The following is a 13,941-nucleotide window of genomic DNA, read 5'->3' on the forward strand; positions in this document are numbered from 1 at the left end:
ACATGATAGAGCGCAGTTGCTTTGCTTTGGAAACATTGGATTGCAGTGGATCTGTCTCTGTTATCTATTGTGCTGGGCCATGCTAAGTCACTTCATGTGTCTAGCTCTGCAACCCCGTGGATGGTAGCGTGCCAGGTTCCTCTGTCCTTGGGATTTTCCAGAACGCTGGAGTGGGTTGTCATACCCTCTTCCAGGGGATCTTCCCAACCCAGGGATGAACCCAGCTGTCTTGCATTGCAGGTGGATTCTTTAGCACTGAGCCCTATCTATCGTGCAGAGTATGGCATTTGAAAAGTTATTTGCAGAAATAATTTAAAGTCTTAGAGGATTTTAATTTACTTCTACAGGTGCCTAAAAGCACTAGTGATCTGGTATAGTTCAGTTCAGTTCAGTTCAGTCGCTCAGTCATGTCCGACTCTTTGCGACCCCATGAATCGCAGCATGTCAGGCCTCCCTGTCCATCACCATCTCCCGGAGTTCACTCAGACTCATGTCCATCGAGTCTGTGATGCCGTCCAGCCATCCCATCCTCGGTCGTCCCCTTCTCCTACTGCCCCCAATCCCTCCCAGCATCAGAGTCTTTTCCAATGAGTCAACTCTTCGCATGATCTGGTATAATACACGATGCAATCTGAGTAAGGGTAGATTGACTTCATTTTCTCCTTATTCCTAAAGTTTGCTTCTTGGTCCCAGATCAAAACAGAGAGCAGTTCTTCCTTTCAAGGGCTTGGACACTGATACCTGCTCCCCTAGCTCCACAGGCTATCTAAATCAGCTTTTTGTCTGCTTCTTAAAATGCAGAATTTCCCCAGGCCAAAGCAACTGTGAACATTGGGTTTACCACCTCTGGATTCTGTTCCTTTCCTGGATCTTGACCCGAGTTTATCATATTTTCGGTCTTTTGCTAGTTTCTTAATGCTGTTAAGAAGATTTTGGATAATTTTCCAGCCAGCTTTTAAGGTATATCAGACACCATTTATTGCTCCATTTTGCATCATCATGGGTTACCTTTTAACTCTAGCCATCACTGCAGTCACCACCTACATAGAGATGTAAGTTGATACCACTTGACCCACCAGCAAAAACAGTGCAAATCTTTTGTTTTTGGCCTGGGTCCTCTCTGTTACCACAGTTTTAGGTATCCATGGGAATCTGCTCAGACATTCTCATGCAAGAAAAACCTGAATGTATGAAGAGTTTAGCATCTTACAGTGAAACCTTTGATCTAATGGAGATTGGGCCTATAGGATACTCTCCTTTTCTCTGTCTCAGAGGACAGTTCTGAGGTGCACTATACTTGATGCCTAAGAGAGTCCCCACATTTCAGCCTTAGCATTCTCTCAGTCTTCATCTTGAAATCTAATCCTAATTTACATGATCCCCAGGTAAACCCTTACTTCAGGCTTTGATTTGAGGAGGAACCAGATTAAGACAAATTGTCAGCAGGTCGGATAGTGTGAATTATCTAGTGAACTATTACCAAAAGAAGCAGAAATTGAGAAAAAATAAATAAATTTAGGACATATTGCCAACATCTGTTGGATCATAGAAAAAGCAAGAGAATTCCAGAAAAATATCTACTTCTGCTTCACTGACTATGCTAAAGTCTTTGACTGTGTAGATCACAACAAACTATGGAATATTCTTAAAGAGACAGGAATTCCAGAATCCAGCGCCATCCTGCTTTGGGGCCCAGCCGGCAGAGAGGGCTCCTGGGCCCCTGGACACGGAACCCCCGCGAGGACGGTAGTGCTTGGGCTTGGGCCACCAGACCGTTCCGGGGCCATTCCTGGAGTCTCAGGACTGGGGCCGCGAGCGGCACCATCATGACTGCCGGGGTGGGGACGGGAAGGGTCTGGGCTGCGTCGCACGTGCATGATGACACCTTGGAAATGTTGTGACCTCCCGACTGCGCTGTGGGGGAGCTAACCTTGGAGAGCTGAGCGTGCAACCGCCAGCGTGGGGCGTTGGGCTAGCGGCCTCTGCTCCGGGCTCCGGTGCTTCAGGCTCCCGCCCCGACACGCAGGCATCTCTCAGGACAACTGGCACAAGTGCCGTAAGACCGGGGGCAAGAGAAAGCCCTACCACAAGAAGCGGAAGTATGAGCTGGGACGCCCCGCTGCCAACACAAAGAATGGCCCCATCGCATACACGGTCCGTGGGTGGGGAGGCAACAAGAAGTACCGGGCCTTGAGGAGGGACGTGGGGAAATTCTCCTGGGGCTCAGAGTGTTGTACACGCAAGACAAGAATAATCGAAGTTGTCTATAATGCATCCAACAACGAAATGGTCCGTACCAAGACCCTGGTGAAGAACTGTATTGTGCTTATCGACAGCATACCCTATCGACAGCATACCCTACCGACAGTGGTACGAGTCCCACTATGCACTGCCCCTGAAGTGCCTCAAGAAGGGGGCCAAGCTGACTCCTGAGGAGGAAGAGATTTTAAACAAGAAACGATCAAAGAAAATTCAGAAGAAATACGATGAGAGGAAAAAGAACGCGAAAATCAGCAGTCTTCTAGAGGAGCAGTTCCAGCAGGGCAAGCTTCTTTCATGCATCGCTTCAAGACCAGGCCAGTGGGGCCGAGCACAGGGCTATGTGCTAGAGGGAAAAGAGCTTGAGTTCTATCTGAGGAAGATCAAGGCCCGGAAAGGCAAATAAACCCTCTTCCCTCCTGTCTTAGCTCATCTAATAAAGGTGTTTACTGTTCTATGCCAGAAAAAAAAAAAAGAGAGAGAGAGAGAGAGGAATACCAGGCCACCTTACCTGCCTCCTGATAAATCTGTATGCAGGTCAAGAAGCAACAGTTAGAACCCGACATGGAACAACGGACTGGTTCCGAATTGGGAAAGGAGTCCATCAAGGTTGTATATTGTCACCTTGATTATTTAACTTATATGCAGAGTACATCATGCAAAATGCCAGACTGGATGAAGCACAAGCTGGAATCAAGATTGTGGGGAAAAATATCAATACCCTCAGATATGCAGATGATACCACCCTTATGGCAGAAAGTGAAGAACTAAAGAACCTCTTGATAAAAGTGAAAGAAGACTGTAAAAGCTGGCTTAAATTTCAGCATTCAGAAAACTAAGATCATGGCATCTGGTCTCATCACTTCATGGCAAATAGATGGGGATACAAGGAAACAGTGACAGACTTTATCTTCTTGGGCTCCAAAATCACTGCAGATAGTGACTGCAGCCATGAAATTAAAAGACACTTGCTCCTTGGAAGAAAAGCTATGACCATCCTAGACAGCATATTAAAAAGCAGAGACATTATTTTGCTGACAAAGGTCCATCTAGTCAAAGTTATGGTTTTTCCAGAAGTCATGTATAGACGTGAGAGTTGGACTGTAAAGAAAGCTGAGCATGGAAGAACTGATGCTTTTGAACTGTGGAGTTGGAGAAGACTCTTGAGAGTCCCTTGGACTGCAAGGAGATCACACTAATCAATCCTAAAGGAAATCAGTTGCAAATATTCATTGGAAGGACTGATGCTGAAGCTGTAATATTTTGGCCACCTGATGTGAAGAACCGACTTATTGGAAAAGACCCTGATGCTGGGAAAGATTGAAGGCAGGAGGAGAAGGGGATGGCAGAGGATGAGATGGTTGGGTGGCATCACTGAATCGATGGACATGAGTTTGAGCAAGCTGTAGGAGTTTGTGAAGAACAGGGAAGCCTGGCATCATGCTACAGTCCATGAGGTCGCAGAGTTGGACACAGCTGAGCAACTAAACTGAACTGAACAAAGGAGATATTGTAGTATACTTATACATTGATGAAAATAATCAGACATGCAGGCACTAAGTAATGACTTAGGAGAGCACTGCTGTTTTGATGTCCTTGAGTAGGCTAGCTTTACACTTTAAGAGAACATCCATTTTTCTTCCCTGACCAGCCATCCAGATGTCCATTATTCACTGAGACAGAATATCTCTAACAAAAACAAAAGTCACTTGAATTAGTTTCCTATGGCTGCTGAAACAAAGTACCACAAACTGGGGACTTAAATGACAGAAATTTATTGTCTCAAAGTTCTGGAGGCTAGAAGTCTAGAATCAACATGTTACGAGAGTTGGTTCCTTCTTGGGCTATAAGGATCTATTCAGGGCCCCTCTCTTTGGCTTATTGGTGGCCATCTTCTCACTGTATCTCTTCATGTCATCTCCCCTCTATGCATGTCTGTCTCCAATTCCCTTTTTTGTAAGGAAGCTGATCATACTGGACTAGAGTCCACCCTAATGATCTCATCTTAAATTACTTACATCTATAACATTCTTATTTTCAAATAACATCATGTTCTGAGGTACAAGAGATTAGTACTTCAACATATGAGTTTTAGGGGGGACAGGATTCAACCCATAAGAGTCGCCAAGGCTTATTAATTTATCCTTCAAATTATCTCTCTTATATGTCCTCTGACTCAAATTCAGGTCCTTATGTGGCATGCCACAGTATTTCAGCAGTCTTTCTGGCATGTTTCCACCCCTTTCCCAGTCTCTAGTCCATCCTTACACAGAAATGTGAGATTGTTCTTCTTAAGCTCAGCTTTCATGGTGTCACTCCCTTGCTCAACAGACCTTCAATGGCTTCCCATTTTCTATCAAATTATATCATCCAAATCATATAACCTGCTCCTCTGCAATAAGAACTAAACTTACCTTCCTTTTAAAAAATACCCATCTTTTTATCCCCCATTTTCCTTCTTAGAAATAAAAAGGGAATGAATAAGGGGGATACGTGGGTAAGTGCAGGAGTTGCCCCGTTTAATGAGAACTAGGTATAAATGAGTGTGACTGGTCTAGTGCTGGGTTTAGAAACATTTCCTGAACACACCAAGTAGAGGTGGAGAGGGGAAAAAAATAGCAGCATGACCACGACTCTGTGTCATCAAGAACTAGTCACTTAACTTCTCTGGGTTGCTTAATTGGATGAGATGTGTGGCCAAATCCCAGTTCTTCAGAGGAACAAAATCTTGTTATCTGCCCATGTGCTTACATCTGGGAATGTCAAATGAGTTTGAGAGTACCTTGAAAGTATAAAGCTTTGCAAATAGGACAGGAATTGGTGTTTGTCTGGGCTGAGTATGAATGATCAGATCACTCACTCCCTTGTAGATTTTTAAGCTACCATTACTTTGCAGACAAAGAGCAGTCTAGTCAAAGCTATGGCTTTTCCAGTAGTCATGTATGGGTGTGAGAGCTGGACCATAAAGAAGGCTGAGCACCAAAGAACTGGTGCTTTTGAACTGTGGTGTTGGAGAAGACTTGAGAGTTCTTTGGACTGCAAGGAGATCCAACCAGTCAGTCCTAAAGGAAATCAATCCTGAATATTCCTTGGAGGGACTGATGCTGAGGCTGAAGCTCCAGAACTTTAACCACCTGATGTGAAGAGCCGACTCATTGGAAAAGACCCTGATGCTGGGAAAGATTGAAGGCAGGAGGAGAAGGGGCTGACAGAGGTTGAGATGGTTGGATGGCATCACCAACTCAATAGACATGACTTTGAGCAAGCTCTGGGAGTTGGTGATGGACAGGGAAGACTGGAGTGCTGCAGTCCATGGGGTTGAAAAGAGTCAGACATGACGGAGCAACTGAACAACAAGCTACCAGGAGCAAACTGGGAAGAGTCAGCAAAATATCATTTAACATGTGTCGCACGTTGATTGTAGCTCCTGTGTGTTGATTTTGGGGAGCACAAAGAGTGGGACAGCCCTGGCAGGGGTTATAATACTGGAGGTAGAGACCCTCATAAAACAGCAGAGTCCAGGCCCATCCAGGTTGGTGATGCCATCTCAACCTCTGTCGGCCCCTTCTCCTCATGCCACTTCAATCTTTCCCAGCATCGGGGTCTCTTCCAATGACATGGAAGGATGAGCAACTGGACCACACAGCATGGCTGGATATGTGTAAAGAAGGCTGCCATTCCAGCTGTGGTCCCACCTGTACTATCCTCTCTTCAGGAATGGTCACTGGAAGGAAAACGAGACAGAAGCACTCTGCAGCAGCACAGGGGAGCTGTGCTTTCCTCACCCCAGTCACTGTTCTGGCCCCACCTCTCTCACATCCAAACCTGACCCGTCCTGCCTCAAGGAAAGTCACAGAGTGTTCGCATCAAAATCACTTTATTGATCCAGGTTTTGATCACCCTGGAACTGCCCCTCTGGAGGGCAAGGAAGGGCACTGGGGCAAAGAGGCTTCACATGAGGTCTCAGTCGGCGACAAGGTTGTGGCCCACAGTGGGGGGCGACTCAAAGAAGCCCTGAAACCAGAAACAAAGGATCGGAATCAGCACGTGGGGAGGTGGCCCCTCTCTCACCTACTCCTCCCCCAGATGCCTCTAACAGCCTGATGTGAGTCAGCCCGCGGTGACTCAGCCCATCGACTGAGGGCCTGTCACCTTTACTCCCACACAGAATTCATAGAGCTCTTGTCCCGTGATTTTCCCTTGGGCTTGGGCTAGAAAAGAACAGCAGCACCTTATTTGCTTTCACAAAAGCTCTCCAACAACCTGTTCTTCAAGGTGGGTCTGTCACTCAGCTCTGGGTGTGCAGACCCAGCAAACAATCCAGGCTTTGGAAGCCCAGCTGCCATCCTATGAGTGGGAAGTGGTTTCCTAGGAGAGCATGAGGGACTGGAATTCCCCAGAGCTGCAGACTGCCTCTGGAGAGCCAGCTCCACAGCCAACACCCTTGTCTCCCCTAGACCAGGTTGATCACCTCCTTACAGGTCTTACTGTTCACTCTCACTTTCCTTATAATTCATCCCCGATATCGCTGGAGTGACCTCTTAATATCATACCACATTGTAATATCCCCCTCCTCAGAATCTCCCAGTCAACTTGCCACTACACTTAGAATAAAATCCAAACTTTCACCAAGATCCATGAGCCAGTGTGTGGTCAACCCTGGGCCTACTTCTCCAACCTGATCTCCTGCCCCTGACTTCCCCATCTGTTCCTCAGACATGCCATAGTATCCTTGTCTCCAGACATGTTCATTGTGTTGTCCTCTTCCTGGGAGGCCCTTTCTTCATATCTTCTGTTGGCTACCACTTTCTTATAATTTAGGTCTTAGTCCAAAAAAAAAAAAAAAAAGACTTTTGTCAATGTGGAGAAGTCTGATGTCTGGGGCAGCCCCACCCCCACTGCAGTGTCTGAGCAGAAAGAAGGGCAGGAGCTGTGCAATGGAAAGGATTAAGAATCAGGAGACCTTGGTCCAGTCTTGGGTCTGCCAAGAACCTCCTATGCAGCCCTAAGTAAGTCGCTGGACCAACCTAGGCCTCAAAGTCTCAAATGTAAAGAGAGATGGGAGGGTTAGATGGGTGTTTTCAACCTGGATTCTGAAGAGTTCAAGCTTCCTAAGGAGGTAACCCAGAGCCTTGCCCAGGTGACTTGCCCAGGGTAAAAAGTAGAGCAAAGTCAGGAATTGCTGAAGGCTTCTGGACTCTCCTGTTCATCCGAAGAAGCTTTGCTATCACTTCCTGTATACAAGGGAGTGTGTGGGGAAAAGGAGGACCTTTTACTCAATATAGAAAACTCTGCAATTTCCCATGTCTATTTTAAACCCAATGCCGATGCATGATTGTATGCAATGATCCTTAGAGATGCCCGGAACCTGCATCATGCCCCCAATCTCTTACATGGATGCTCACAAGTAGTTGGAGAAAGGCAGGAAAGTGCAGGTACCCTTCAACTGGGACAGATATTTTCTTCAGCTTCTCTGTTCACAGCCCAATACCCATTCTCTCCTTCACACCTGCCTCCTTCCCTTGAACATGTCCTTGGCAATTCCAACCTCCCCTGAAAAAGCGAGAGCCCCTCACCTTGACTGGGTTGGCCACCTCATGTTTCAGAGCCTTTGAAACCACTTTGGAGGTAAAGCATTGATCCTTGTTCACCTTGACCATTGGGCTCTGTGAGGAGGGAAGCCAGGAGTCAAGAAGGAGGAAGAAAAGGGTGTCAGGGCTCCAGAGAAAAAGAGATAGCATTCAAAGTCAGGGCTTTAGAAATCTTAAGAAGACACATGGGTCTCACCTTGGGGAACAGGAGTCGAAGTTTCTCCTCTTGCTTGCCCCTAGAAGAGACGAGGATGACAAATGGGACCTAGGCTTGCTAGAACCCCTCTCCTCTGCCTTTGCAGGTCACTAATGGCTCACGGAATTTTCTCCTGCAGATCCCAGACAGGACCTCTGAATCATTCACAGAGTACTCCTGGCAGCTCTTTCCTGCAGTTTGAACACCCATTCCCTCCCTGCTCCATCTCTGCACTAGACAGCATGGGCTGACCATAGGCTTCACACACCTCACCCCCGGGGTTTTGGTGGGGAAGGCTGCTGGCCCACTCCTCACACATGGATCCTCAGGATGGAGTTTGCTGGTGTGACCCATCTTCTGGGTCATCACATCCTGGGTCATGGCATCCTTCCAGAACAAACCTGCAGGGTGAAAGGATGTGGTGAATTAATACCTGGGATGCTCTGACTGGCCCACCAGGGACCAGGGTGAAGCAAACACTCCCCCTTTCCCTCAAAGTAAGACAAAGAATCACAGTTGGTGGAGAGAATTAAATGAGATGGCACATAAAAGTTGCTTAGCACAGTGCCTGGCATGCAATAAATATTCCGCTAGGATTAGACAGTACTCTTTTCGCTAACTCATTTGATACTATTGTGAAGATTGAATGAGATTAGGGATGTGAAGAGTGCTGTGAAAACTCTAAGGCAGTGAGTGATCCCCAAACTTCAGGGTACTTTGGAATTTTCTGCAAGGCTTGTTAAAGCACAGATTGCTGTTCTTCCCTTCTAGAGTTCCTGATTCAGGAGGTCTGGGGTGAAGGTCATGAATTAGCATTTTGAACAAGTTTCCTGGTGATGCTGATACTACTGGTCTGAGGATGCATGTTGAGAATGACTGTGCTAAGGCATTATACACATATTAGAGATCAGTAGTGATAGTAGTAATATGAATTCTGGCCAGATTTCCTATCTGACTCTTCCCTCATTCCTGAAACTCCCTTCTAAGAAAGGGTCAACCATCTGTCTTCAAAGGACTTCCCACTCCCTTCCTTCCTCTTCTGTATTTGTCATACAATCTATTATGCTTCCTACTCAGAGGCTTAAGTGTGTGTGTGTATGTATGTTTTCCTGGCTGAAAATTCAAGGATTCCTGGTTCTGGAAAAAATCTGCTAGTGCCTGGGGGTAGTCTCAAGGAGTTAGATGTTGACCTTTTCCAGGGGCTTCTTCTAGAAGGCTGTGCTGGGGCCTTGCAGGGGTTTGAGGGCAAACAGCCTGCCCTTCCAGGTCCATCCCCATTCTGGTCTCTCCCCATTCTCCATGAGGTGAACATGACAGAAAGAGTCAAGTAGAGACATTAGGGGGAGAAAGCCTGTTCTCAGATCAAAAGCCCTTCACTATACCTCTGCATGTGACAAAGCCCCAGCCTTTCTTCTCTAGCTTTTACTCACCGTGGGGCATAATGTGCTGGAGTAAAACTTGCAAGTGCTTGAAGACCGGGCTGGTAAATCCTGGGAGGGGCCACAGCTGCCCCACTCCCACTTGACTCTGACCACCTGAGGGCAAAAAAGTGGTGTGAGAAAGGAGCTTGACTAGAAGCCTTCCAAATTCCAGTTGAAATAAAGCAGCTTCCTTCCACTATCACCCCTGGGTTCAGTGGTCCCTGTCCCCCTCACCTGACCCCCTCCTCCTTCCAGGTCCTCCTTTTTATTTTTCCCTCCCTCCATCACTACCTTCCCTGTTTGTTAACCCCTGCCACCTCGTTCACTTTTGGTACCACCTTCCAGATAAGAGCCAAGCTTACAGGCAATGAGCAGCTCATGGAGGGTGAGGTAAGCAGATACTCAAAAAGCCACACACATAAATGGATAATCAGGTGAACAGGTAGGGCATGGAAAGCAGGGGAACTGCATTTAGGGAAGGCTTTAAAGCCTGGAGGGGATTGAAGGGGACTGGAGTGTGGCTCAGTGGTAAAGAATCATTCCATCCCTGGGTCAGGAAGATGCCCTGGAGGAGGAAATGGCAACCCACTCCAGTATTCTTGCCTGCATAATTCCATGGACAGAGGAGCCTGGTGGGCTATAATACATGGGGTCGCAAAGAGTTGGACACAACTGAGTGTGTGAGCACGCATGAGCACACATGCATGAGGATTGGAGAGGAGTCCTGAAATCTTTACAGGAAGAAAGTATCGGTATGCATAGATTTTGAGTGTCTGGATCCTTGTCCTGAAGGCTAAAGTTTGCCACTGGGCATAAGGGAAGGCAAGGGGGACAGAGATAATCTCTAATGCTATACACACTTTTCTCATTCCAAGTAGATGGGGTAGGGTTGGAGTCTGGTTTCTTTGTTTGCTTGTTTCTTCGTGCTTTTTTTTTGGGGGGGGAGGGGGGTGTTGTTTGTTTCTGATGGTGGAATTACCATGAGTCATTATGGAAAGGAAATTCTCCTCCCCATTTAAATGGATTCTATTATTTCCCTGGCTTTGAGAAGGAGGAAAACGTCATACTGAGAAGGAAAATAACTTCTGGAAGGAGAGATCGTACTCTGGGGCAGCGCTCCCAGAACTGGCAGGAAAGGTGGTGATCCGGACACCCTCAGTCAAACCTACGGGGGCACCTGGCGCTGTCCGCGGTGCTGAGCGGTGGCCACATCCTGGCATGGAGGAGGCTCCGAGCTCTAAAGAGAGCTAGGCATCCCTAAGAAGCTTGAGGGTCCTACCCTCTCCCCACCCTCACCCTCATGGCCTCCTCCTACAGGTTTTCGTGAGTCCTCTGCAATGGCCTCTAAACCCAAGAATGGGGCGAGCAGAGCTGGCGCCAGCCTAGGAGTTTGCGGCGTCTGCCCGAAGCTCCGGGTGCTGGAATCCTCGAGTCTGCGCAGTCGGTCTCCGGCTGCTCAAATGTGAGTCAGCGATGGTCTACTCGGATGGCGCAGTGAAGGGGGAGGAAGAAGATGGACCTTTTCTGCCTCATCCTCTTTCCCCCCAGCCTAGCCCTCCCATTCTTCCCGGAAACTGGATCGCAAACACCAGGCTCCAGGGGCTTACAAGGAAGCCTTGGTTCATCCCTCGGCCCAGTCTTCTCCCAGGGCCCGATACCCGGGGTCCCTGCTCCTACTGTCCAGAGAGCCTGGCCCCTGACTATCCCTGAGCCATAGGCATCTCTTCCCCCGCTCCTCGGCAAGTCTTGCTTCTCTTGTGGCCGCACTTGCCAGTTTTACTTCCCTGTGCCCCTGTGTTTTTACGTCCTTCTTCCTAATCCCCAATCTTCCCCTGAATCGGCTTCTCTTAGGTCCAGATCTCATACACTGAGCCCCACTCCAAGCCTGCGCGTCCTTCCGCGCACTTTTCTTTTCTTACTTCCCAAACACATTGTTTTCCTCCGAAGTTCCTACCCTTGAGGTCCCCAGACCCGCTTCACTCAGAACCGCTCTCTGGCCCTGCCCGCACACCACCCCAGGTTTCCTCCTGACCGTGACCACTAACGTCGCTGGAGCCCCCCAGGCGGCTGTTCAGCAGCAGGAAGCAGACGAGCAGCCAGAGCCCCCGGAAGCCCCCGAGCCACAGCGGGCGCTGCATCCTCCCGGGCTTGCTGCGCTGGTTCCCCACCTAAGTCGCAGAGATGGCAGACAGCTGCCGGAGGGACTGCGCAGGACTGTCGATTCCCACCCGCTGGCTAGCCAGACTGAATCTGCACAACCCTCCCTTGGCAGCTGGGCCAATCGCTGGAGGGCCCTGCCCCTGCCTACGCCTACAGAGCCCCTACTTCTCCTACCGGCCCCACAGCCACCCAAACCTACTCCTAGGAGCCCACTGTTCTCTTAATAAAACAGATGCCAAGGACTACTGCTTCTACTCCCAGTCCCAAGGTTGGAGAGAGGGCTTGCATGTAAAATGCTGGTGTGAAATGCACCTGCCTCATAGATTTGTTGTGATGGTTAAATAGGTACAGCAACTGGACAGCTGGCATTCAATGAATCTAGTCTATTTTTATTTTCCTGATACTTACTTCACACTTGCCTACCTTAAAATCTCCAACCATCATGGGTTTGACCTGCCAAGTATATGCACAACTATCTTCTCCACATCCACTGCCATCATCCTGGTTCAAATCATTGTACCCAATTTAACAGAGCTATTGCAATAACTAACTACTGAAGTAACTAACTGATCCACAGCTTCCATACTTTCTTAGTTACAAGCTAATATGTAAGCTTCCTAAGCTCTAGACATTTGAATATCTTTTTCATTAAGCTTAAAATTTTATTATGAAAGTTTTCAAATATTAAAAATGAGAAGACTCAAATGAATAAACATGAAATATGAATATTCTTATCACCCAGACTTAATTGCTTCTGAAGTATTTAAGAGTAATTTACGGACACCATGACATTTCACTCCTAAATAATTCAACATACATCTTTTAGAATTAATGGTTCACTTCAAATGGGGAGAATATGCTGGATTTTCTGAGTGTGTGCAACATTATCACAAAGGTCTTCACAGAGAGAAGCAGGAGGGTTAGAGTAAGTAGTGGAGGATATAACATTGGAAGCTAGGGGTTGGAGTGATTCAAGGAAGGGGCCACAAGTCAAGGAATGCAAACAGCCTCTAGAAGCTGAAAAGGTAAGAGTGTGTTTTCTCTCTTTAAACCTCCAGAAGGAGCAGAGACCTGCTGACATTTTATTTATTTTATCTTTAAAAATATTTATTTATTTATCTGTGGCTCTGCTGGGTCTTGACTACTTCTCGTGGGCTTTTCCTCGTTGCAGAGAGTGGGGGTTGCTTTCTCGTTGCAGTGCTCAGTTTTCTCACAGTGGCAGCTTCTCTCGCTGTGGAGCATGGGCTCTAGGCGTATAGACTTCAGTAGTTGTGGCACATGGGCTTCATTGCCCCGTGGCATGTGGAATCTTCCCAGACCAAGCATCGAACTGGTGTCCCCTGCATTGGCAGGCAGAATCTTAACACCTGGACCACCAGGAAGTTCAGACATTTTAATTTTAGACTTCTGACTTCCGACTTCCAGAAATATAAGATAACAAAATTGTTTTGGGGCACTAAGTTTGATTTGCTGTGTGTGATTTGTTACACCAGCATTTGGAAATCAACACAATGTCTAAAAATATTTACTATTTCCTAATTAACACAGGTATTTAATACTTTCAGATGCGTGTGTGCTCAGTTACATCTGACTCTGCAACCCCATGGACTGTGTAGCCCACCAGGCTAGTCTGTCCGTGGAATTTTCCAGGCAAGAGTATTGGAGTGTGTTGCCATTTCTTTCTCCAGGGACATCTTCCCAACCCAGGGATCGAACCCATGTCTCCTGCATCATCGTGCACTGGTGGGCAGATTCTTTATCACAGAGCCAACTGGGAATTCCCCAGGACTTCCAGATACAACTCCTTTAACAGATGAATGATTTGTGAATATTTTCTCCAACTCTGAGCATGTCATTTTAATTTTTTAATAGTGCTTTTTTTTTGAAGAGCAAAATGTTTAATTTTGAGGAAATCCAATTAATTAAGTTTATCTTTTATGGCTAAAGCTTTTTTTTGATCTTGGAAATGTTTGCCTACCCCAAACTCAGGAAGATTTTCTTCTATGTTTTCTTCCAAATGTTTGGCAGACCACATAAACTCGATCAGAAAGCATTCTCTCTTTTGTTATGCTCTGAAAGAGTTTCAGTACGATTTTTTTTTAAAGAAAAAATTAAAACTATCTTTGTTGACAGATGACATGATCTGGATACAAATTATTTTATTCTTTAAATTTTGTATTGGGGTATAGCTGATTAACAATGTTGTGAAAGTTTCAGGTGAACAGAGAAAGGACTCAGCTATACATATACATGTATCCATTCTCCCCCAAATCGCCCTCCTGTTCAGGTGCCACATAACATTAAGCAGTCCCAT

At 46.9% G+C, this 13,941-nt stretch overlaps 1 protein-coding gene, 1 non-coding gene and 1 pseudogene across 2 annotated transcripts; 2 read left to right on the forward strand and 1 right to left on the reverse strand.

Moving 5' to 3' along the window:
• The first annotated feature begins 999 nt into the window (after positions 1–999).
• LOC138076331 (small ribosomal subunit protein eS8 pseudogene) lies at positions 1,000–2,665 on the forward strand (annotated as a pseudogene).
• Positions 1,871–1,950, forward strand: LOC138077293 (small nucleolar RNA SNORD55/SNORD39). Its single transcript, XR_011144741.1, has one exon. It is a non-coding gene; the product is annotated as a small nucleolar RNA SNORD55/SNORD39 (small nucleolar RNA).
• Positions 2,666–6,222: 3,557 nt separating the features above from the next.
• Positions 6,223–11,605, reverse strand: RESP18 (regulated endocrine specific protein 18). Its single transcript, XM_068966891.1, has 6 exons — positions 11,500–11,605; positions 9,477–9,581; positions 8,315–8,447; positions 8,047–8,086; positions 7,836–7,925; positions 6,223–6,273 (listed from the first exon to the last, which is right to left on the reverse strand). Exons 1-6 carry the CDS (start codon positions 11,603–11,605, stop codon positions 6,223–6,225), a joined length of 525 nt encoding a protein of 174 aa, XP_068822992.1.
• Positions 11,606–13,941: the final 2,336 nt, after the last annotated feature.

Source organism: Capricornis sumatraensis, chromosome 3 (genome assembly GCF_032405125.1).
Source record: "Capricornis sumatraensis isolate serow.1 chromosome 3, serow.2, whole genome shotgun sequence".
Classification (NCBI taxonomy): Eukaryota; Metazoa; Chordata; class Mammalia; order Artiodactyla; family Bovidae; genus Capricornis; species Capricornis sumatraensis.